This window comes from Nuphar pumila, chromosome 7 (genome assembly GCF_984573655.1).
Source record: "Nuphar pumila chromosome 7, dmNupPumi1.hap1.1, whole genome shotgun sequence".
NCBI classification, from domain to species: Eukaryota; Viridiplantae; Streptophyta; class Magnoliopsida; order Nymphaeales; family Nymphaeaceae; genus Nuphar; species Nuphar pumila.
In genome coordinates this window covers 112,530,715-112,553,637 of record NC_143255.1, presented here as the reverse complement: position 1 = coordinate 112,553,637, position 22,923 = coordinate 112,530,715, and the positions used below count along the sequence as shown (strand labels likewise).

The 22,923-nt window shown below is 36.5% G+C and overlaps 1 protein-coding gene across 1 annotated transcript; it reads right to left on the bottom strand.

Annotated features, from left to right (window-relative positions):
* Nucleotides 1-1,718: 1,718 nt before the first annotated feature.
* Nucleotides 1,719-22,615, bottom strand: LOC149832970 (UTP:RNA uridylyltransferase 1-like). The gene is made up of 6 exons (XM_090014814.1): nucleotides 21,335-22,615; nucleotides 20,856-21,206; nucleotides 7,930-8,153; nucleotides 7,740-7,803; nucleotides 7,060-7,256; nucleotides 1,719-2,094 (listed from the first exon to the last, which is right to left on the bottom strand). The coding sequence occupies exons 1-6, from the start codon at nucleotides 22,505-22,507 to the stop codon at nucleotides 1,884-1,886; spliced, it is 2,220 nt and encodes a 739-aa protein (XP_089870940.1). The 5' UTR covers nucleotides 22,508-22,615; the 3' UTR covers nucleotides 1,719-1,883.
* Nucleotides 22,616-22,923: the final 308 nt, after the last annotated feature.

The window sequence follows — 22,923 nt, the reverse complement described above, 5'->3', positions numbered from 1 at the left end:
CATGTTCGAACCCCATGGGGGTTAGGGCTAGCTTCGGGTGATATTGAAAATCATCACTAATGGTTTATTTTCAATGTTAACTACACATTTGGTGGTATGGAGCACCTTGATGGAGGAGCTGATGCACTCCATCTTTGGCTGACAATGTGTTAGTTGTGGGGACCCAAAATCTGATGGAGGGGAGCTAGGTGCAGAGGCACGCTTCAACAAGTCTAAGCGTGAGGTATCCAGCGTGCACCTGATCTTGGCTCTTGATGGAGAGCCCCTTTGGGCTCCTTCAAGATCATCTCCGTGCGGCTCCTGGACAGGAAGTGTGGTGGATACTGAAAATCATGGACCTATAATTATGTGGATGGGTCGAATCCTCAATGGTTTTGATTGGGTTTTCTTATGAGACCCAAATTGCCTAAAGATGCAATGGGTTAGATTTGATCCTGATGCAGGCAATACTGGACAGATCTAATTGGATATTGCCTAATCAGATTTAGAGTTTAACTAGTCTCATACATTTTATTGTAATCGGATTTGAATTCCATATTCAGATGTAAGACAACATACTGAATCTGAACCTAACTTATATCGAATTTGACTAGTGGATTTGGATGCTGATTCCAATATGTACACGTAAGCGTGCACGAGAGAGAGAATCCAGAATCCAAATTTGATTAACCATTCAAAACTTGAGCACATGAAAACCCGGCAAATAACTAATCAGATCTAGAATAGGTTTCAACTTTTTTTCCGTTCTTCCAATAATATCTAGATTCAACTCTGAATCCCATTAGGACACATCCCAACATGTGATTAGAGACATCTGAATGTGTTCACACAATGCATACGCCTGTAGTTCGCACTCTTTCTTTCGAGTGTGAGGTACTCGCCCCATGAAAGGATGCCATGAATCCATTCATGGGACCCATCTTCTCAGTGAATAGATGCTTGGCATCCAGTGATTGGACCCATACCATGCAATCCGATTACTGCATCTCCCCTAGAAAAAGATCAACAAGGTTCTAATACACGTAACAAAATGCTAGAACTTATAAGCATTGCAGCAGGTTTTTTTCCCCTGATACAACAGATTTAAGCTTCTATTCATTTGGTCCTGACCAATGTTCAGTATCGGAATCGGACCTGTATCGTTTGGCCGATTCAGGTGAATCAGACGACAAGTGAATCATTCTGAATCTGCTAAAATAAACATATTCCGTGTGTCAATCAGAACGTGACATGTGTTGAAGCTATTAAAAACTAATTTTAAGCTATTCTTTACATTTATTAAAAAATAGCTGATTCAGGTCAGGTCAGGATCAGCGATACAATATATATCGGCCGATTCAGGCCCATTCGAACAGATACTGACTAACACTGGTCCTGACAGGCAAAAGGGTATTGTATTGTGAATGCGTACTCAACAAGAAAAAAAGTGCATTTTCCATTGCAGGTTAAGGTTTGTAAACCCTTGACATGAAGGGATTACTATAATTGGAAATCTATTGATAACACGGACATTATACCTTTCCTGACAACATCACGGACAACCGAGTCCTGTTCAAACTCATACAGGTATTCCAAAAATGAGTAGCAATATTGAGCGATTAAATCATTATATCTTCTATCAAATGCCTTATCAAATTTGTGATGCAGCACACAAAGTTTGCTATGTACAGGCGCAGAAACATCAATAAGGAATTTACAAAGTTGCAGATTATCAATATGCAGAGCCTAAATCTCTTAGAATCAAAATTATACCAACCCGACCAACTTTGACCATTCTGATCCACTATTTACAAATTACTTTAAAAATGATAAAAATTTACAGGATCACTTCATCCTCACTAAGAAGTCCTGTCCCCTTGCAGACAATTACATGAAACAAAAAACTAACTGGCGGAATATGGCTCAAAGAGTGTGACGCTGGGATTGGGATCATACTGTAATATATCTGCAGCTCTTTCCAATTCACCCCTCAGAACTTTTATGGTGTACTTATCCACAACTCTACCCAAATCATGAGATATCTCAAATGGGTCCTCTATGCATATCAAATGACGGTCATTTCCAATCCTTCTTGTCCAGTTCTTTCCACGCTTGCTGTATGCCAGAACAAGTTTGATACCTCAACCAACATTCCAACAATTGACTTGAAAGGATTCATATGAAAAACATCATGTTGAAAGACAAATTTTGGCACTCATGTGGATTGATATACAGCAAAATATCAAAAGTAATAAGCAAAATCTTTACACCCTAATGAACACAGCAAAGATACATCTAAGTTATGATATTGCTTTGAGAATACCAAAAAGACTTCAACCAACATTTTTTTCAGAGGTTTTCACATGTTCAGAAAAAACAAAACTTCTCAGCGTATGTAGAGAAGCTTTGTGTCCATGATCAAGTCCTAGGAGTAATGGAATATATTTATTTCTATGGAAAAATAGGTTAAAAGAATTTTTCCGCAGAGAGACAAGTGGCAGTTTTTAACCTGTTTTCCACAATGGAAATGTCCTCTTGTTGGCAAAATTTTGTTAAAACTATAGCAACATAAACAAGCTATATGTTCTCTTCACAACCAAAAAAGGTCTTGTGGATCGGGTGGTACTCCTACCCCACCCTCAAGGTTTATATTTGTCTCTCTCCACATTCAACTGGCTCATTTGTATGATAACTGCATCACAACAGATAGCCGATCATTGAGCATTTACTCTCACCAGATTTCCCACTAACACCGCTATTTCCCTTGTAAAATTAGCACTGCACCGAGCACCTCAAAAAGCTATTGAAGAAGGATGGTGGAGGGAACCATGCTAACAAAACAGAATGTTCTGCACCTTCTTGGTTTATCCAAAGATGAGTATTAACCATGCACTCATTTTAATGAGGGGAATGGACACATTTGTATCCTTTACAATGTGTCATTGGACTCTAGTTTAAATGGAGAAGCTGGGAACATGAAATGTGCCCCTTATAATGTGAATCATAAGAGCAAGCTGGGAACATTCTCCAGTTTTTATTTTCGCTTTCAAATTGTGGGCTTTCCATTTGTGTGATTCTATGTGCACTCAAAGTGGTTTTATTGGTTTGGGTCAGCATGGCTTTTTATCGGTGGGTTTGTCATATGGTTCCTGCAATGGCAGTTTTAGTGTCTGCAGGTAGGCTGAATTTTGGTGAGAAATTCATGGCCATAAACATTGTATTTAAAAAGCTATAAAGTTTCAATCTGTCAGAGTGTTGGGTGACTTTCTGTGTGCAATACAAAAGAGCAGTAGTTTTCCTCATTTGAGTAAGCATACAAGATGTAATGAGTTCTAGCTGAAAAAAGAGATCAATGACCATCAAGCAACAAGATAATAATAAGTTCATGGTGAACAGATCTGGTGGCTTAGAATTGGTATGATCACACCCTTTCCTTTTATTCCTTATAAAAAAAAGGTTCATGGTGGTTCTGCCCATGGTTGCCAGTTGAGGAAGCAGGAGCGGGAAGCGATACGGGAAGCGAGGCACTTTCAAAATTTTAGGAATGGGAAGCGTAGGACGACTTAGAAGCGAATCACGAACCGTCTCGAAAGTGACCTAGGAAGCGAGGGGGAAGCGAAAAAAGAAGAAAAAAAATAATAAATGAAAAAAAAAGATGAAAAAAAAGAGGGAAGCGTGGGGGAAGCGTGCTTCCCATAAATGGGAAGTGTGTTTCCCATAAAAGGGAAGTGTGCTTCCCATAAAAGGAAAACACGCTTCCCAAAAAAAGGGACGCTTCCCCGCGCGTTTCGGAAGCGCGACGTTTCGCGCTACCGAAACGCATATCGGGGAAGTGCGCTTCCCCTATGGTATAGGCGCTTCCGGTAACTCTGATTCTGCCAACCTATGGTTGCAATAATTATAGAGGATGTTCAATTATAATTCATAATAAATGTCATAGGCAATCACATAGTGTTTTGAACTTTCACATGCTATTTTATTAATCCTTATTTTAGTCCAAATAGATGTTTATGTGGAACATTATATTGCTTCTGTTTAAGAAACACAGACAAAAAAGTAAATAAATAACACCCAATTTTCACAAATAACATGGAGGTGTTTATTTTTTGTTTACATACATAGTTTTAAGTATACAATTTCCGAACTATTATAAATCCAACTCAACATAATTCAATATATACTAGGCCTAGAAGGGCCTATGACTCAAAATTAACATTGGTAACCCCAACCCACGATGATCAATGGGTCAAGCCAAATCAAAATCGAGGGGATCCAATATGTGCTACATCAGGTTTCCATTGTGGTATATACCTAATATTAACACACTTGGACCTCATGTTGGATTTATCTAACAAGACCTCTGAGAATTGAACTTGTACTCAAACCAGACTGGACATAAATCCACTTATTTCTTCTTGGAATGGGTAATTCAAATCCATGGATTCATTGGGCGAACTGTAACCCAATTTGAGTCAAATTATGTGAAACCCAAACAAAATTAGATCAGAGTTGAGTTCTTTGTGCTCAAGGTTCAATGAATGTATAATGGTTACCACGAATATGAAACCCTTTGATTCAATCAAATCTATTTTGGGCTTGACGAAGATACAATCCACACGGATTTATATAAAAAATAAGTATAAATTTGACTCAAAACTTAGACAATCTAGTCTGAGCCTGTCTAGTAGGAGAGTAAGTGGGATAGGCATACCTAGTCTGAACTGGGCAACCTCACTGGTTAAACCTGACACGACCTGATTTTATGGACTCTGGATTGGCATGGGTAATCCAGGCATACAAGAAACAGAATCAAGTTGTTCCCAAACTGATAAGGAACATATTTTAACCCTAACTAAATACATACACAATTCTAATTTTATGAAGTTCTCTAATTAAAATTCAATATCTTTTCAATATCCTTATTTAACACTAATTGCTCCTAGCTTTAAGAACTACCCTTCCAAGTTCAGCCCTCTCAACCCAGTTTGACCCAACCGGCAACCAACCCGAGCTGTTATCGATTTGAACTAATTGATACCCAGACGGACACCAACCCAAACTATTTCAATCATGAATCTGATCCACAACAAAACTGATCTCAAGTTGACCTGCTAAAGGCCAGACTTCTATGTCACATGGATGCAGGCACATGTGGTATGACAGGGATGCAGCTATTGAAAAGAAGGATACAGGTGTTTGCATGGGCATGTGTGTGTGTGTGTGTTTGTGTTTTGAAAATATCACAATATTATTAGTATCCCAAGGTAAGCCAAAATTATGGAAAAATATTATGATTTTTCAAAATATCACCAGAATAAATAGTAATGCAATATTATCATGATATTTAAAAAATATTATTTTTATATACTCTAAGCCTTTTTTATTTTTTGTTTCTTTTATATTTTAAAAATATTTCAAACTTGTTTACTTATATTTTTTCAAGAAAATAATGGAAATCTTATTATTTTTTTATCTTTTATTAATATTATTTATATTTTTCAATTTTTAAAACTTCTAAGATTTTGTCGAGAAAAACACTTTTTGATGAAAAAACTCCCAGAAGAACCCTCGGCAAAAAATTGTCGAGAACAATACTGGTGACTACACACACACACACACACATGATTTCTTGACCTAAATCAATAAAACATGAATATCATCTCAAATGAAAGCTCTTGAACAACAATTCTAAATCATTAACAATTAAAACCATCAAATAACAAATCAAGTTAAATTAAAACGTGTAGACAAGATTCTCAGACAAATAATAATCTTATCATATTGCTTTCCTTCTTTGGATAATAAGTGAGATTTCAATTTTAATCCATGCACACATCCATAAAAGTCCCTTGCAAAGGGAGGAATACATATTAGCTTGTCTCTAAATAATAGAATTTTGATTTCTTTAAACCCTTAGTAAGAATTTTGGTAAGCTAACCCCATGTGCAAACATAACAAAATTCACATTGAAGAAAATGTCATTGAATAAAACATATACAATTAACCAAGATGACTAAGCCAAATAGCCAACTCGTGGAGTACATAATGAAGCCAAAACATCTCTAATGGAGGGTTTAGATCAAAGAAGCAATCGATCACCTTTCAAGCAAATATTTACTACTTTACATGTGATAAATTTAGGTAAGAAACTATGAAAAAGAAAAATCTCGTTTTTTTAATCCCTTAAAATCAGGATAAACACACGGTCCATTCTTAAGGAGTTACAAGCCATCTAATCTAAAAGAAAAATATATATAATGGCATCATACATCAAAGGTATTTTTATAACATGTGCATTACACCCGAGTGTCAAAAAATGCTTTGAATTGGAAACATGACTGACAAACCAATCACCTACACCTTGTCATTTTGCAAATGATTAAAAACGCCACAATTTTTTACATGGCGCCCTCAATCGCTCCTTTAGTAGTAGTAAAGAACATAAATAAAGCCAAAATAGGACTCAACTTCTTTTGACTCCTTACAAATATCTCCTATATTTTGCAAATATTGCAACATTTCACCAGGATTTCTCAATACAGGAAAAACACAAACCCTGATATTTTCAAATGTCATCCTATTTGATTTTATCATGAGATGACAGGATATTCAGGACGTACCGTGATAAATGACAAGGTTGTCCTGTTGTTATCTCAAAACATGAAAAGAAAAAAACAAGGAAAACACCTTATCCTTTTTATTTTTTCTTGAATATCACGAGATTTTTTTAATACTCTCAAGAAAAAACAAAGTTTTCAAAAATTAACCTGCGATATTTTTTTTTAGGAAACTCTCAATAATAATTCATCTAGATTCAGCAAACAGAAAAACCATATACAGAAAGGAGAAGATTCCTTCTAGATTCAGCAAACAGAAAAACCATATACAGAAAGGAGAAGATTCCAGTATACATTTATCATAAAAAATCCCATGCAAGCTCATATTAGCTGAAACTAATGCATAAATACAAACCAGATTTGACTTCCGCAGTCAGCAAAAGTTAACAATAGATAGAGTGGTGAACCTGACATTTGTAACAAGCAAAAATTTAACAGCTGGACAGCTGGCAAGAAAACTTACCTTAAAGTGCTTCCTGTACGAACAGATATAACTGAATTTGCATAGTCATGTTTATATGCCCAATAGTGGAAAAATGCACATAGCAGCTGACCAATTGTCTCTCTATTCCCTGAATCAAAATCCCGCAGCTCCTCGACTTTATCATAGTATGCACACTGAATGTCATCAACGACTTTCACATAGGTTGCTGGCATTTTCTGCCATTAAACAAGGGCAAATTTACAAAAGATAAAAACCTACTATTTCTAGAAAGACGCTAGTGAATTAGAACTTTCAAGCATTAACTAACCAAGCAAGCAATACAAATGGAAGCCGCCACTCCAAGAATACATCACTTAATCTAATAAGCATTAGCCCGCTACAGGTGTCCTTTAGACAAACAGGCCATTATATGTTAAAAATAAAATAAAGCTTTTAATGTGGATTCAGCCTAGGCAATATTACATGCTACACCCATAGGGTCCCAGTATGGCACAAGGCAGGAAAAAGGAAATGACAGGCATAAAGTAATATATGGTATATTTTCTTGGTGGGACAAGAGAAGCTCTCCATCAAAATAGACTGAATCCAACAATCTTTTCAGCAAAAGAGTTAATACTTCAAGCATCAAAATTTTCAACAAAATTACTGCAAACATCCCCATTAGAAACAGGAAAAGCAAGAGAAGATACATCACAAACCTGTAAACAAGGAAGAATGGCAGGTCTCCGTAGTTGCAAAAAGTGTATGCACATGAGGACATATCTGAAAAGAGTATGCAATTCCTGTAAAGCTGAATCTAGATGTACCTTCTCGGCAGTTTTCTATTCATTAAAAAGAAGAAAAAGAAGCTTTGGCAACTACAAGATACAAACGGGGAACACAACTCACGCATAACTGGAGAGGGTCCCTCGGTATGTTTCATTAACTTCACGAGACTTGGCCCAATGCTTCACCAGAAAAGCCAACTGTCTCAGTCTGATGTCTATTTGTGCATAATCATGAAGAAGCTTTGTATTAACAACAGCTAAGGCATTATTTATGCAGATGTCACAGGAAATTTCAGTAACAGGGTCCATAAGCTTCACTATAGGGACACGTGCACGAGTCAAGGCCTGCAGAAGAAAAATAAACATGCATAGATATAATCACCTAGATGGGTTAGTAACTGTTAACTAACATTATAGCATATGATAGATCAGTTTATTCTAGGTAAAACTCAAAATCCACCAGAAGAGAGCAAAGAAAGAATAATTTAAGGGGGCTCGTGTTACACACCAAGGAGGAGGAAGTGACCTTTGCCCGAAAGCCCACCTTTTGGATGGGTGCCACACCGTTTTCATGTGAAAACAGGGTCAGCACATTTAATGTGTGGGCCCCACAGGCCCTTTCCCACTTGGGTGTCCATTTCACCCCAAGCAGGAAAGAGGCCCTCCTTCCTACAATTTGGGATGAAACAAATGCCCCCTAAAAGAAACCCTAGTCTGATGTATGCCATATATGGCATTTGACACTCAACAGGATATCAGATGCAAAAAGATTACAATGAACACAGCATGCAGCAGTAGGTCTATCATCTATAATCATCAGACACTTGAGGAAATTAGTCAAAAGCCAAATTTCTAGTAGGGGGCTTAACAGTCCATGTGATAAGGTGAAAGAACAGTATAATATTCTGTCTCAAAAAATCCAGGATACATGAGGATCAATTTTTCTTTAACAACTATAAAACTAAAAGTAATAATTAAAATCTCTAAATCATGGATCTTAAAAGATTTTATAGTTCATTCTTGAAAAAACAAAACTGCCATTTTTTTCTGATACATGGCAGAAATATATCATGTTGTCAGCAACATTTGCATATAGACAAACTATCCTATTCATGCATTTGAAGTAACTACACACTTGATAGGGTGCTAATCTTACAATCTTGATACAATAAATATTAAAAAACATATACAAGAAACCACAGCAGTTACCTAGTAAAAAGTTGATAGGTTCACCTGTCTAAATAGTTTTTTAAAAGCTTCTTGAAGTTTACATTACCAGAATTTATTCTGGTGGACCCGGATCCTGTTACATAGACAAAATGATTGGAGGACAGTGCTGATGTCTTCACACAATCTTGACTGTTACATACATCTTCTCAAGGCCAGAAAATATGTGAAGAGCTTGACAGGAGCTGTATGTCTGTGTTAAAATGTAAAACTGTACATATATGTATATATAATAATATTATATTATTATTATATATATATAAATACATTTTTCATTTCTTTCTTTTCTGTAATTTTTTTCCTTTATTTTTATTTTTTGTCTTTATGTCATCTAGTTCAGTTTGAACTAGAATGACTGTTGCTAGTCAAGTCCTGTCCAGACTTGACTAGCAATAGAGCTGTTGGACTGACACATTCCAACAGCTCTTAATAGAGTTGTTGGAGTGTGCCCAACAGCTCTATTGAGTCATCTTTCAGCTGTGTATATAAAGGGGTGCAGCCCCTCTTGTATTTTACTCCAATGCTTCTTAAGCAATTGGTTTTTCATATCAATAAAGAATACATTTTTATTTTTATTTTGTTTCCAGTTATACCCTTTTTAAGGGTTATGCTTTAGTGTCATTCTTAACACTTGCTCTTGTTAATCTAAGCTCGTGTTTCGAAGATCCCCATTTCATTTCATGGTATCAGAGCCGTGGAAGTACTAAATCTTGAGGAAAAGCTGCCTCGGTTTCCGTGCCCGTTTGCAAAAGTGTTCGCCACTTGAAGAGAAGTGTTTTATCACTTCATTGGAGAAGATTTCACATCTTGTTGTATTGTTTTTTTTCTTTCTTTTTCATTTTCCTTCTTGTTTCTCTTCTATCCCTATTCTTTCTCTCCTTGTAATCGATGGATGACAATGATAAAGTCACCATCATGCCTATGAAACTAAGCGATACGAACTATGTAACATGGGCTTCAATCATGAAGCACCATATATGGGGAAAAGGCTTATGGGGGATTGTGGATGGTTCCGTTTCGGAACCTAAGCTATCTCTTACTAAAAAGGAGGGAGATAAAGAGGTCCCTCTATCGGAAGAAGAGAAAATCAAGGTTATTGCCTCATACGAGAAGAAATGGAAAGAATGGAGAATATCTCATGCGAAGATAATGCCATGGCTTATCAATAGCGTTGACATTAAAAAATGCTCAAGTCTTGCCAAATTTGATCATGCCGATAAGGCATGGGAATACCTTAAGAATATGTATTCCCTTAAAGATATTGCACACGTGTGCAACCTCCAAGAAAAAGTTCGAATGATGACACAAGGAGACAAAACTATTCGTGAATATTACAATGGGTTGTCCGAACTTTGGGAAGAACTTTCCCTTTTAGAACCAAAGTGGCATTGTGCCGAAGACATCGAGCTTCGTCAGAAACAACTCGATGCTGAACATTTTTACCAGTTTATCACTGGATTAAGGCTGGAATTTGAAACCACTAAATCGGCCCTACTTCACCAGGGAAAAAATCCTTCTATTGTTGAAACTATTGAAGAGTTAACAATGGAAGAAAATCGTCTCCGGAAATGTTCTTTAAAAATTGAAGATGATTCCGTTTTAGCCGTGTCTAGACCAGGGAATCATGTTCGATCATATAGGCCTCCTCACTTTAACCGACAAAATGGTGACTATGATAAGAAGAAAGTTATTTGTCATCACTGTCATGAATCGGGACACTACAGGCCACAATGTCCCAAACTTAAGGAGCTGAGAGAAAAAAGAGCTGCAATTGCTGGATCGGAGCCTAAAGATCAGGATGCACCAGTTTCCCTGGCCCAACTAATGGAGATTCTTCAGCCTCTCATCAAAGGTGCCTCTTCCTCATCTGAAGCTTCAACCGGCGCAGCAGCCTCATCTTTTTCTGATCTAGGTAAAATTTCTTGGGTTCTTGACTCTGGTGCATCTTTTCATATGACCCCAAATAATCAAAGTCTATCCAAATGTGTTAAAAATAAAACAAGTGTGTCAAAGGTCTTTACTGTTGATGGGACTTCTCTTGAAATAGAAGGAATAGGAAATTTTGAAAAATTTTATAAAACAAAAAAAAAAATTATTCCAGAAATTAGACATGTTCCCAAATTAAATTTAAATCTTTTATCTGTATCTCAAATTTCTGATTATGGGTGTAATATTTCTTTTTCTTCTCATGGTTGTTGGGTACAGGATCGCCAGTCAGACAAGCTGATTGGGGAAGGCCATAGAGAAGGAGGACTTTATTACATGGATTTTTTGGAAATGCCGAAAAAAGCTTTTTGTTATAATATTCAAAAAATAGAGTTGGAACTGTGGCATAAGAGACTTGGTCACCCACATATAGCCAAAATCCAACATTTTCCAAATCTAGGAAAATTTTGTAACTCTGAATCATTTGATTGTAAAGATTGTATTCTCGGCAAAATGAAAAGATTACCATTTCAGAACAGAACCTTTTTCTCTTCAAGACCACTTGAATTAATACACTCGGATGTTTGGGGTCCTGCACCAGTAATTTCTAAAGGAGGATTTGTTTACTATGTTATTTTGTCGATGATTTCTCCCGACATACGTGGATGTACTTTCTCAAACATAAGTCTGAAGTATTTTCATACTTTCAAACTTTTCATAATATGGTTAAAAACAAGTTTCAAAATGATATTACTATTTTTCGCACAGATTCAGGGGGAAAGTTTTTATCCACAAATTTTCAAAATTATCTTAAATTGCATGGCATCACGCATCAAAGATCTTGTCCTTATACACCTCCCTGGTATCAAAGCATTTTTTGATACTGTTTTTTCAAATGGAAAGCTAGTTGAAGAAGTATATATGGAACCCCCTCCTGGTCTAAGTATTCCTAAGGGTAAAGTCCTTCGCTTAGAAAAAGCTCTTTATGGACTTAAACAAGCACCAAAAGCTTAGTATGATAGGTTTAGTCGTGTTATAATTGATATTGGTTTTCAATTCTGTTTAACTGACACTGCTTTGTTTATTAAGAATTCTGATGCAGGGATCATTGTGTTTCTTCTCTATGTGGATGACATGATCATCACCGGAAGCGATAAACAGGGAGTTGAAACAATCAAAACACTTCTTAAATCTTATTTTGAAATGACTGATTTGGGCTTGTTGAGATATTTTTTAGGCATTTAAGTTGCTTATTCTCCTAGAGGATATTTATTATCTCAGACTAAATTTGCTTTTGATATTGTTTTCAGGTCTGGTATTACTGATGATAAGAAAGTCGACACTCTAGAAGTTGTTAATGTTAAAATGAAGATTGATGATGGAGAACTTCTTGCAGACCCTACTCCTTACAGACAGCTTGTCGGGGCACTTTCCTATCTATCCATTACCAGACCAGATATAGCACATGTTGTTCATACAGCAAGTCAATTTCAACATGTTCCTACTTCTGTTCATATGGGAGCAGTCATGCATATTATCAGATACATCAAGTCCTCTCTTTCACGAGGACTTTTCTTATCTTCCTCCTCTTCGCTTGATTTAATTGCATATACTGATGCTGATTGGGGAGGTGATCCCAATAACAGACACTCAACCACTGGCTTTTGTGTCTTTTTAGGGGAATCATTAATCTCGTGGAGGTGTAAAAAGCAGCATAAGGTATCTCTCTCATCCACCGAAGTTGAATACAGAGTCATCGCAACCACGACCATGGAAGTAGTTTGGCTCCGACGACTGCTTGCTGACATGGGAGTTGAAGCAACAAAAGCTTTACAAATGTGTTGTGACAACAAAAGTGCGATCTACATTGCCAGTAACAGAACATTCCACGAACGCACCAAACACATCGAAATGGATTGTCACTACGTCAGAGAGGAATATCTACACGGGATAATTGATCTGCCATATGTCACTTCAGAATATCAGTTAGCAGACTTCTTTACAAAGCCTCTCGCTGCTCCCCGATTTCACTTTCTCTTAGACAAACTTTCGCTCATTGTACCGTAAGTTTGAGGGGGAGTGTTAAAATGTAAAACTGTACATATATGTATATATAATAATATTATATTATTATATATATATATAAATACATTTTTCATTTCTTTCTTTTCTATAATTTTTTTCCTTTATTTTTATTTTTTGTCTTTATGTCATCTAGTTCAGTTTGAACTAGAATGACTGTTGCTAGTCAAGTCCTGTCCAGACTTGACTAGCAATAGAGCTGTTGGACTGACACATTCCAACAGCTCTATTGAGTCCTCTTTCAGCTGTGTATATAAAGGGGTGCAGCCCCTCTTGTATTTTACTCCAATGCTTCTTAAGCAATTGGTTTTTCATATCAATAAAGAATACATTTTTATTTTGTTTCCAGTTATACCCTTTTTAAGGGTTATGCTTTAGTGTCATTCTTGACACTTGCTCTTGTTAATCTAAGCTCGTGTTTCGAAGATCCCCATTTCATTTCAGTCTGGTGATGGTAAACAGTAACTATGGATTTCACTGAACAAGCTAGAAAATGAAAATGAAGATGCTGTGGATCTATCTTCCTTTGTCACTATTCAGTTATTTTTAGGCACCAAGTCCAGATATTGGAGTTTTTTTTTTCGGAGAAGCACAATTAAAGTCCAAAATCATTATTGAAAAGGAAAGTGTTGCCAGTACCAATAGAATTTAACCAGCCTCATTATACTTGTGTGCATCATTTATGTTGTAATGATTGCTTCAGAGAGCAATTTCACACAGTAAGGCAGCAGAACATAGACTTCCAAATTTCCAATTGCTTACATTAAAACTAGTATTGACTATTTGCTAGGGATACGGTTTTCAATCAGTTTGTCACAAACATTGCAACCTCGTAATCTATGTCGTGCGGGTGCGGAGATGCGGCACTTTAAAAAAACTTGGGTGCGGAGGTGCGGGAAGGTATATATATATATATATATATATATATATATATATATATATATATATATATATTAACAGTAACACTAATGAAATAAAAAACAATTATCATAATATTATCAAATCAATCAATTCATCATCATGCATGCAATAAATCAAATTAACAATCTACAATTCTATTATTTATCATAAAAACTAACACCACAATTAAATCAACTTAAATATATTATAGAAACAATCAAATAAGTAAAGCGGAAAAAAAGTAAATTATACAATATACTAATAAAAGAAGCAAATAATGCATAATTACATACCAAAAATATAGCATACACAATGTATATGACAATGAGGTAATATATCCTAAAAAAAAATTGTTTCATCATCAAATGCATCATAAGAAGGAAGACTAGGCTCAAATAAGTCCATGTTTGTAAGGTTGAAATCATGCTTTCCTTCTAAGTCACACTCTTCTGGGTTTTACATCCCAAAATTTGGATAATCCTTGTTTGCATTACAAACCTAATTTGAAAATGTTAAATACAAGTATATTTAAATGAAAAAACTAAGAAATAGTCAAATGACTAAGAGAGCAAATTAGTACCTGTATTCATCATTGATTCGCGAAATTAGTTGAAGATTTGAATGAACATATACTAAATCCTTTGCACGCTTGTTGGTGAGTTTGTTTCTCTTCATGTTGTGGATTTGAGAATATGTGCTTCAATTTCTTTCACAACAAGATGAACTAGCAGGTTGGGATGGCAATCTCAATGCAAGACGTTGGAGAAGAGGTGTTTGTTATCCAAATGTTAACCACTATGTGATAGGATCTATATTCTTCTTCTCTCTCGCTAGTAATGCATGTCCATATAATCTCGAAGATAAAAACTTTTCAAACTCTTGTGTGAATTGATTTAAAACATGTGATTCTTGATAAAGTCATACACATATTTTTATGCCTTGATAGCTCTGGGTCTAAATTTGGAGGAACACGACCAATATCACCTTCCTACCACTTTTTTGCATAATTTTTTTAATTGAGAGAATGTGTCATGCAATGCAAAAGAGTGTTACTCTTATCATATCTTCTAACTAAAATTGAATGAATATGATTAAAAATTTCTGAATCATTCAATGCAGGATTTTTTTCCCTCATGCTTGAAAACTACAACTTTATTTTTTCAATCATGTTATCCCATATTTCATAAACTTTGTGAAACATGAGTTCATCCTTATCAACTTCTCTCAACATTTCCCAAATAGGTTGTCTAAACTGAAAAAAGCATAAGACGTTATCCCAAAACTCATCATCAACAATGAATTTCTTAATTTTTTGAGTCTTGACAACATCATCAGCACGATAGAATGTTCAATTCTCATCAATCACTATGTTAACCAAAGCATTCTTCACTTCCTTAATCTTTTCACCATCACAATAATGAACGCAAAACGTGTTTCAGCAACCTTCAACAATTTTAAGTAAGAATGCCTATTAAATATAGCATTAGCATGATGGTGGTTGACAACAAAATTTCTTATGCCTTTGACATTTTTTTCTAATTCCTCAATCCATGAACATAGAGTATGTGCTAGTGAATTTTCTTCTTCTTTAGGGTTGCAGATGCTCTTGAGGGTCAGATTCAAGCTGTGTGCTAAACAGAGAGTTCAAAAAATATAAGGATACTCACTCTCCAAACTCAATGTTGGACTTTTACAAACTGAAGCGTTGTCTGTGATGATTTGCACTACTTTTAAATCACCCACTTCTTTTATTACTTCTATAAACAACTTCTTCAAATACTAAACATTTTTATATTGCCTAGATGCATCAACTGCTTTCAAGAATATTGGATCACTAAGCGAAGAAGTAATGAAATTAATCAGTGAACGCCTTTGAATATCTGTTCACTCATCAGAATCAATGAAAACTCCATTTTATTCTCATGAATATTTCTTAATCTCTAGCAATCTCTCAACATTTGCCCCCTCTTGTGCAAGAATTGTGGTTTGTAGTTTTTCTTAACTTGGAGGTACATAGCAACTCAAGTTACAATTTGCCAGTGAAGTAACTAAATCCTTCCAATAAATATTTTTAGCTGCATTAAATGGAAGTGAACTAAAATAAAAATACCTCCCTACTTTTCTATCCATCTCCCCTCTTTCATATGTATTAAATGATGCTTGTATCGTTCTTCTTCCTCTACCTCCTCCATCAACTTTTCTTTTTTTTTAGCATCTTCTTGATGGCTTAAAAAAGGTACACTAATTGCACAAGAATCACTCATTGTCTTCCTCTTCGTATATTCATCTTGTATTTTCTTGTATTGTTTTCGCATTGCCTCATCAACTCTTTTTCATCATGAAATGATATGTCCTACTATCTTCAATAAATGAGCCTTAACTCTTGTATAAGAACCAACAAAATCTCTTTCACAAAGCTTACATCGAAATCTCTTATTTTCACCACCTCCTCCAGTTTTTGCAAGCTTATCCACATGTGCCCATAGTGGCCCCCCATCATCACATGTTGCAGCTAACGAACTTGAATCAACACTCCCACTACTACTACAAGCAGAACTTACATGTGGGGATGAAGATGACGCAAGTCCTTTTCCTTTATTCGTCATTTTTGTAGTAAAAACAAAAAAATATTATATTAAAATCAATTATGGACATAATCAAGATTGATAATATTGAGTGCAAGGTCAATAACATATACAATAAGTTCTAAAAAATATAGTAGTAGTACATAAAATTGTGTTTTAGCAATAATAAAAATATGACAAACCCCTTGCATTAATAAGGGCAAGGGATATAACATCGTAAATTTGGCCACTGCATCTGATCTAATTTGGCACTTAACTATAGAAGAAATCTTTGGTCAGGTCAACACTAGATAAAAGCTTCTTGTACTTTAACAAAATACAAACAGTTCTCCGAAAAAAGACCAAAAATTAAAAGATCCAGCGAAGCAATTTCTGCAGGCAGCTTAAAATCACCAAAACGACATTCTAGAGAAATTATAAAGCATTGACTTTGATGAACTGCACAAAAATTGCAAACCCAAAATATAAAAACTTGTGTAAAAATGAGAAAAGGGCTTTTTAGATAACAAACATGAAATGATTTCCATGTTATTTATAAATTTAAACACATAACATATGTATAAATAAATGCTGATACACTTAAAGAGATCAAAGTAGAACATTAAACTGAAGCATGCCATATTCCAGCAACAAAAACCCTTCAAAAAATTGCTAACATCATCAACAATAATCAGAAATCAACATCATCTACTTTTGACTGAAAAATAAGTTGATACTGCAAAACTATGAACAGTTGAGGAGCAGTTCCAATCATGTTGTTGCAACTTATTTGACAACAATATATGGTCCAAGAAAAAAATTCATGTTCCTTAAATTAAACGTATGTAAACATAACATTTCATGCATTTACCAACAGGAAAATACCAAGTTGCTTATGAAAAATGACCAGTTGTTCCTATATAAAATTCACAATGGATAAAGCATAGATATTTTCATCCAAAGAATATCACAAAAAATGCCAAGTTTTTTACTTAGTAATCTGCTAAACTATTCATGAGCCCACGAACATATGCATCTTTTGGCCTCAAATACAGGATTGTGATGCAGATTTGAAAGATACCAGTGACATATGCATCTTTTCACGAACAGGCGAATGGAGTCACTCGGTATGGTCGACCAAAATGGATGGAAAGGTGCTGACTCCTTCATCCGCCCCTACTCTATAGACGAGGGGAAAGAGATTGAGAGAGAGAGGTACCTGCCAGAATCGTCACGTCGGAATCGCTGCTGGGTTGGAGACGGAGAGGAGGGGGCAAAATGTTTTTGCCCTAATCCCCCTCCCAGCTCATTTAATCGGGCAATTTTTTTTTAAGTACAAAAATTGGACATTTATGACTCTGGGTGCGGTCCAAGGTCGATTTGACCACACCTAGGGTCGGTTTGACCGCACCGGGTGTTGCACCAGCATCACGTTGATGTGGGTGCAGCACCCGGCTGGCCGAATCCCTGTGACATAGCTCGTAATCTTCTCCCACATATTTTTGAAGAAGATATGTGCATGCCATACATGCAATTCTACAAATGCTATAAAAATATGAAAAAAAATAAATGGTCTGGCCTATCATAAGCTAAAACTGTCACAACAAGCACCAATCACCAGCAGAAGAAAAGGAAAAGATAAAGCTTAGAACTTAGAAGTAACAGCAGGACAAGGATTTGTCAGGAATGTTCTCAAGCAGAACCACACTGCAGCTCAGACTCATAAGGGTATCTATTTCTATCAAACTATCAATAACTTGGATAATATTGGAGGAGTTGGTGCCAAGTTATGCCAACCAATCAATTAGCATACAACTTATTAACACATAATAGGACAAGAATCTAGCACCTATCTGAACAACTCATTATCGACAATTACAGTCCTCGAAGACCTAATTTCATTTGGATTTGAATGCATGCATCCTCAAGGCCTATTCTGTTTGTAGCAATGTTGTAAGTATCGTATGATACGGTACGATACATATTGTAACTATGGCCTAACTTGATACTATGCACATTCGCATCCCGATATGAGTGTGTATCGTATCCGATACAGACCTATATCATATCATATTGTATGATTCACCCTGTATTATACAACATGTGTCCGGCACACTTTAAAATGACCCAAACTTGACTTTTTTAAATTTTGAGTTTTGAAGACCTCCCTAGGTTGATTCTCTCGTTTGTGTAAAGGCCTTTAATGGATCAACATGGAAAGAGCATAGGATGATGAAGAAAAAGGAAAAGAAGAAGAAGATTGAGGTTATATTTTCATAAAACTTGGTAATTTAACACTTAAGTGTTTGTAAACTTAGTTATTTTGTTTTTGTTTATGTAATATGAAAGTATAAGTCTATAGGCATGTTCTTAATTGCAAGATATTTAATATCAAGGTTGTAAGTATTGTATCGCCCGGGCCCAAAATAAGATAGGTATTGCATCATAAAAAAATAATTTTTTTTAATAATTAAAAAAAAACATGAAAATCATGAAAAAACAAAAAAAAAACTAACAAAAATTCTAAAAAAATCATAACACATGAAACAATAATGAATTGTACAAAATACAACCATAAAATCACATATGAAGCATTTATGTCTCTATGAGTTGCATAAAACATCATCAAACATCAACTATCTCACAAGAACAATGCAAAATATTAAATATCTTGCAATTAAGAACATGCCACAAGACTCATACTTTCATATTACATAAACAAAAATATTATGCTTGATTTTCAATTGGTTTCTACTCATTACTTGAGTGCCCCATTGTCATACCAGATCATCTGATGCCATCTTTGTTGGAAGAGTGTTGAGTCGGGGTTGAGGCAGACATTTTTTGGAGGGTAACCTTGTAATTTTACTCATAATAAAGATTTTTTACCTTAACCTACTTCCTTAAGTGGAAAAATGGTGGCAATGCACTTTCACTTTAGTGAACCGCAAAATCCCTCTCCCTTGCGCATAGATCGGCTCCCAAATTGCTCTCACAAGTCCTAAAATGCATGGATACCTCTCTAATGGCTTCTACACCAATGAAAGAGTTGGCTTTCAAGAAGTCTTTAAAACCCAAAATTAGAAAATTACGATTCAACCCTTTTTTATGCACGCCAACCCTATATCATACGATACACTCAATATCATATGATACAATATGATACTGGCTTGTATCAAACGATACAGATATGACACTCACTCGTATTGTGATATGAGTGTGTATCCTATCGATATTCCTCGTAGTAATAATATGTATCGTATATGGTATGATACGTACAACATTGTTTAATATTTTGCATTGTTCTTGTGAGATATGCATACAATATTATTTATATTAGTTGATGTTTAATGATGCCTTACACAACTCATAGAGACATAGATGCTTCATATATGATTTTATGGCTATATTTTGTGCAATTCATCATTATTTCATGTGTTATGATTTTTTTTTAATTTGTTAATTTTTTATGATTTTTCTTGATTTTAGTGAAATTTTTGAAAAAATATTAAAAATTGTGATTTTTTACAATATGTATCTAACTTTGGGTCCAACCGGGTAACGATACGCTACTTACAACCTTGGTTTGTAGTGTTTTCCAAAACTTAAGCACCTCTTTTAAAGAGTAAGAACACTTGAACATGCAAAAACATCCAAGAAGAATTCAGTTATGCTTTCATGTGTGATGCACATTTCAAGGTAATCTGGTTACATATGAAGAATTGGTAATTTCAGATATTCTCATAAATTTTGGATAGATTAGAAAGTAATGGCAAGAAAAAGGATGATCCCCAAAAAGAAATAGTAAAAAACAATCTACCAAAGTGAAAAGCATTAACATAATTAAGAACCAATTTGGAGAATTGGCAGAAAGAAGAAGTGACACAATTCGTTATTAATTTGATGAGTATCACAATGTCATTCTGCTCTTATCAACCTTCTACCAAGGAAAACTGGAATTTTCTTTGAGATTTTACTTTAACCTAAAATGAACTACAGTGAAATGCTGAATTGTACTGCAAATGAATCAGGCATACATGCAACCATCATTTGAACAAGAAATTAATATATCATTCATTTAGTTACATCTACATCTGAGTATATTTCGGCAAATAGCATTCATGGTAAAAACAGAACAAGGGATGTAAGTAGAAAAGCCTCTAAAATAAAGATACAGATCATGCTGGATATGCAATTCTAAATAAAAAATAACAGGTACATAAAAATAAATTAGCAACAAGTGCATTTGCAGTTTAAGAATGTACATCCAAATTTCATGCCAATTAAGGACTGCAAGCAATAAAAATAAAACAAGAAAAAAAGTCAGAAATCAGCAGGTCCAACTCACCTGCACATCTTGGAGGTTATCCGACTGCAATATATCTGCCAATCTCAGCAAGATATCCAGCTTGCTTGATTCACCCTCATCAATGGACAGGCATACATCAATGTCACTTTTGGAAAAACCAAATGTATTAGCACAGGAACCATACAGGTATAGCTGTGCTTTAGGCCATTCCTTGGTCACCAGTTTTTTCAGCATTGTTAACAGCTGCGTCTGCTTAGCCTTCTCTTCTTCAGCAGGTATTAGAGATTCAAATATTGAAATGAAACAAGGTGTATGGATTTCCATGTCACTTCTATATATTAGGTCTTGTTTGCGACTCCGAATCTGCATAATAGGTCCTTGTAATTTCCCCTGGAGAAACCAGGCGAAATATCAAATATACTGTCTAGAACCTACGCCTTAGAAGTCATTTGAGGCATCTAAAACGAACAATGCTGCAGGAAGAAACAAAGGCACATGATAAAACGAGTCTGTTTTACCTTACCACCATAACCATCCCGATGATTCCTCGCACGACTCTTGGTAGCCTCATCACCCACTACCAAAGGACTCATGGCATCACCAATCTTATCAGAATCAGCAGCTCCGCTATTCACTCGTTCAACTGTCTTCTCTTCGTCCCTTGTCTCAGTTTCCAGAGTGTTATGCTTTCTGCTGCCAACCGCAGCATTTCGCAAGCTCGAAACTGACTGCTCTACATCCACCATATGTTGATTGGCTTCCTTGGGAGAACCGAGATGATCCTTCCATGAAGTAGAACCAAACTTCTCACTTTCGCGTTTAACATAACGCTCACCCGCATTTGGATTCTGCACATTAAGAACCGATCCCGACTCCGCAGCTTGAAAGTAGTTCAACTCGACCAAACCATCCGCTTCCCTCCTCTCCTTAGACATTCCCCCCTCGCTCCTCTCATTCTTCGTAACCCACCGTCCGGGCATTCCCTTCCCGGAATTCGAGTTCCGATACTGCAAATCCCCTATTCCACCACCACCAGTACCACCTAAATTATCTAATCCTTTCCGAGACAACCTTTGATTAGCCCCATCACCAACACCATACCCAACAAAACGTACACCTTCGCCTCCGCCCCCGCCCCCGCCACGAGCATTCGCCCCGAAAACCATACTGTTTGACCCTTGTTTAGCAGCAGAACCAGAAGCACCTCTCTGCTGCCACCCACTAAGCCCCATGGGTCCCTGACGGTCCAGCTCACACGGTACAGTCCCAAATCTCAGCGGCCATCTCTGCCACTCCGACGCCACGGCATCGCCGAATTCCCCTCCGTGACCTAGCACATCGCCGGGGAACCGAGGCCCGCCATTAAAGGCAGCCCTAGAATCCGGAAACGGGAACCCGGGCGGCGGTGCCCTAGACTGGAAGAGGTCAGGAAGCAAGGGCTTCTGCTGAAAGTGGTCACGCTGGTGGTGGGGGGGGAAGGTGGGGACCAGCGGGCGGCTCGGCCCGAGGGCGGCGACGGCGGGATCGGCGAAGTCGAGCAGAGAGGACGATGGGGAGGAGGAAGGAGGAGGGTCGGCGGCGAAGGTGGGACGGTCGTGCTTGCGGAGCAATTGGAGGAGGAATTGGCCGTCGGAAGGAGAAGGGGAGGAGGAGTGCCTCGACTGGCCCCCCGCGTTCCCTGCAGCACTCATCCTCTCTCTCTCTCTCTCCGAACTTCGTCTGCTACCTCTTCGTTTCCGGTGGAAGCATCGCAGAGAGAGAAGGGGGGGGGAATCTCTGGGTGTTGCCTTCTTCGTTAAGGAAGGAGAGAGAGAGAGAGAGTAATTGAAACAGTGGGTTTTTAGTTTCCTAGCTGTACCAGTGCGCCTCCTCGTTTTCGGGTCAACGGGTCGGGTTTGTTGGATACAATAAGGTGTAATTTTGAACTGAATTCCCTATGTCAAAATAGAGATATCTCCATCTTGATAAGATGGTATGACTATGACATGTGTTAAGATTAGCAATAAAGTAAACTCTACTTTCTTTTTTCTCATATAAACAAGATAGAAAGTAACTTGGATAAGATTCACAATTTCGAACCCAAGACCCCTCAGTTATGATAGTTCGA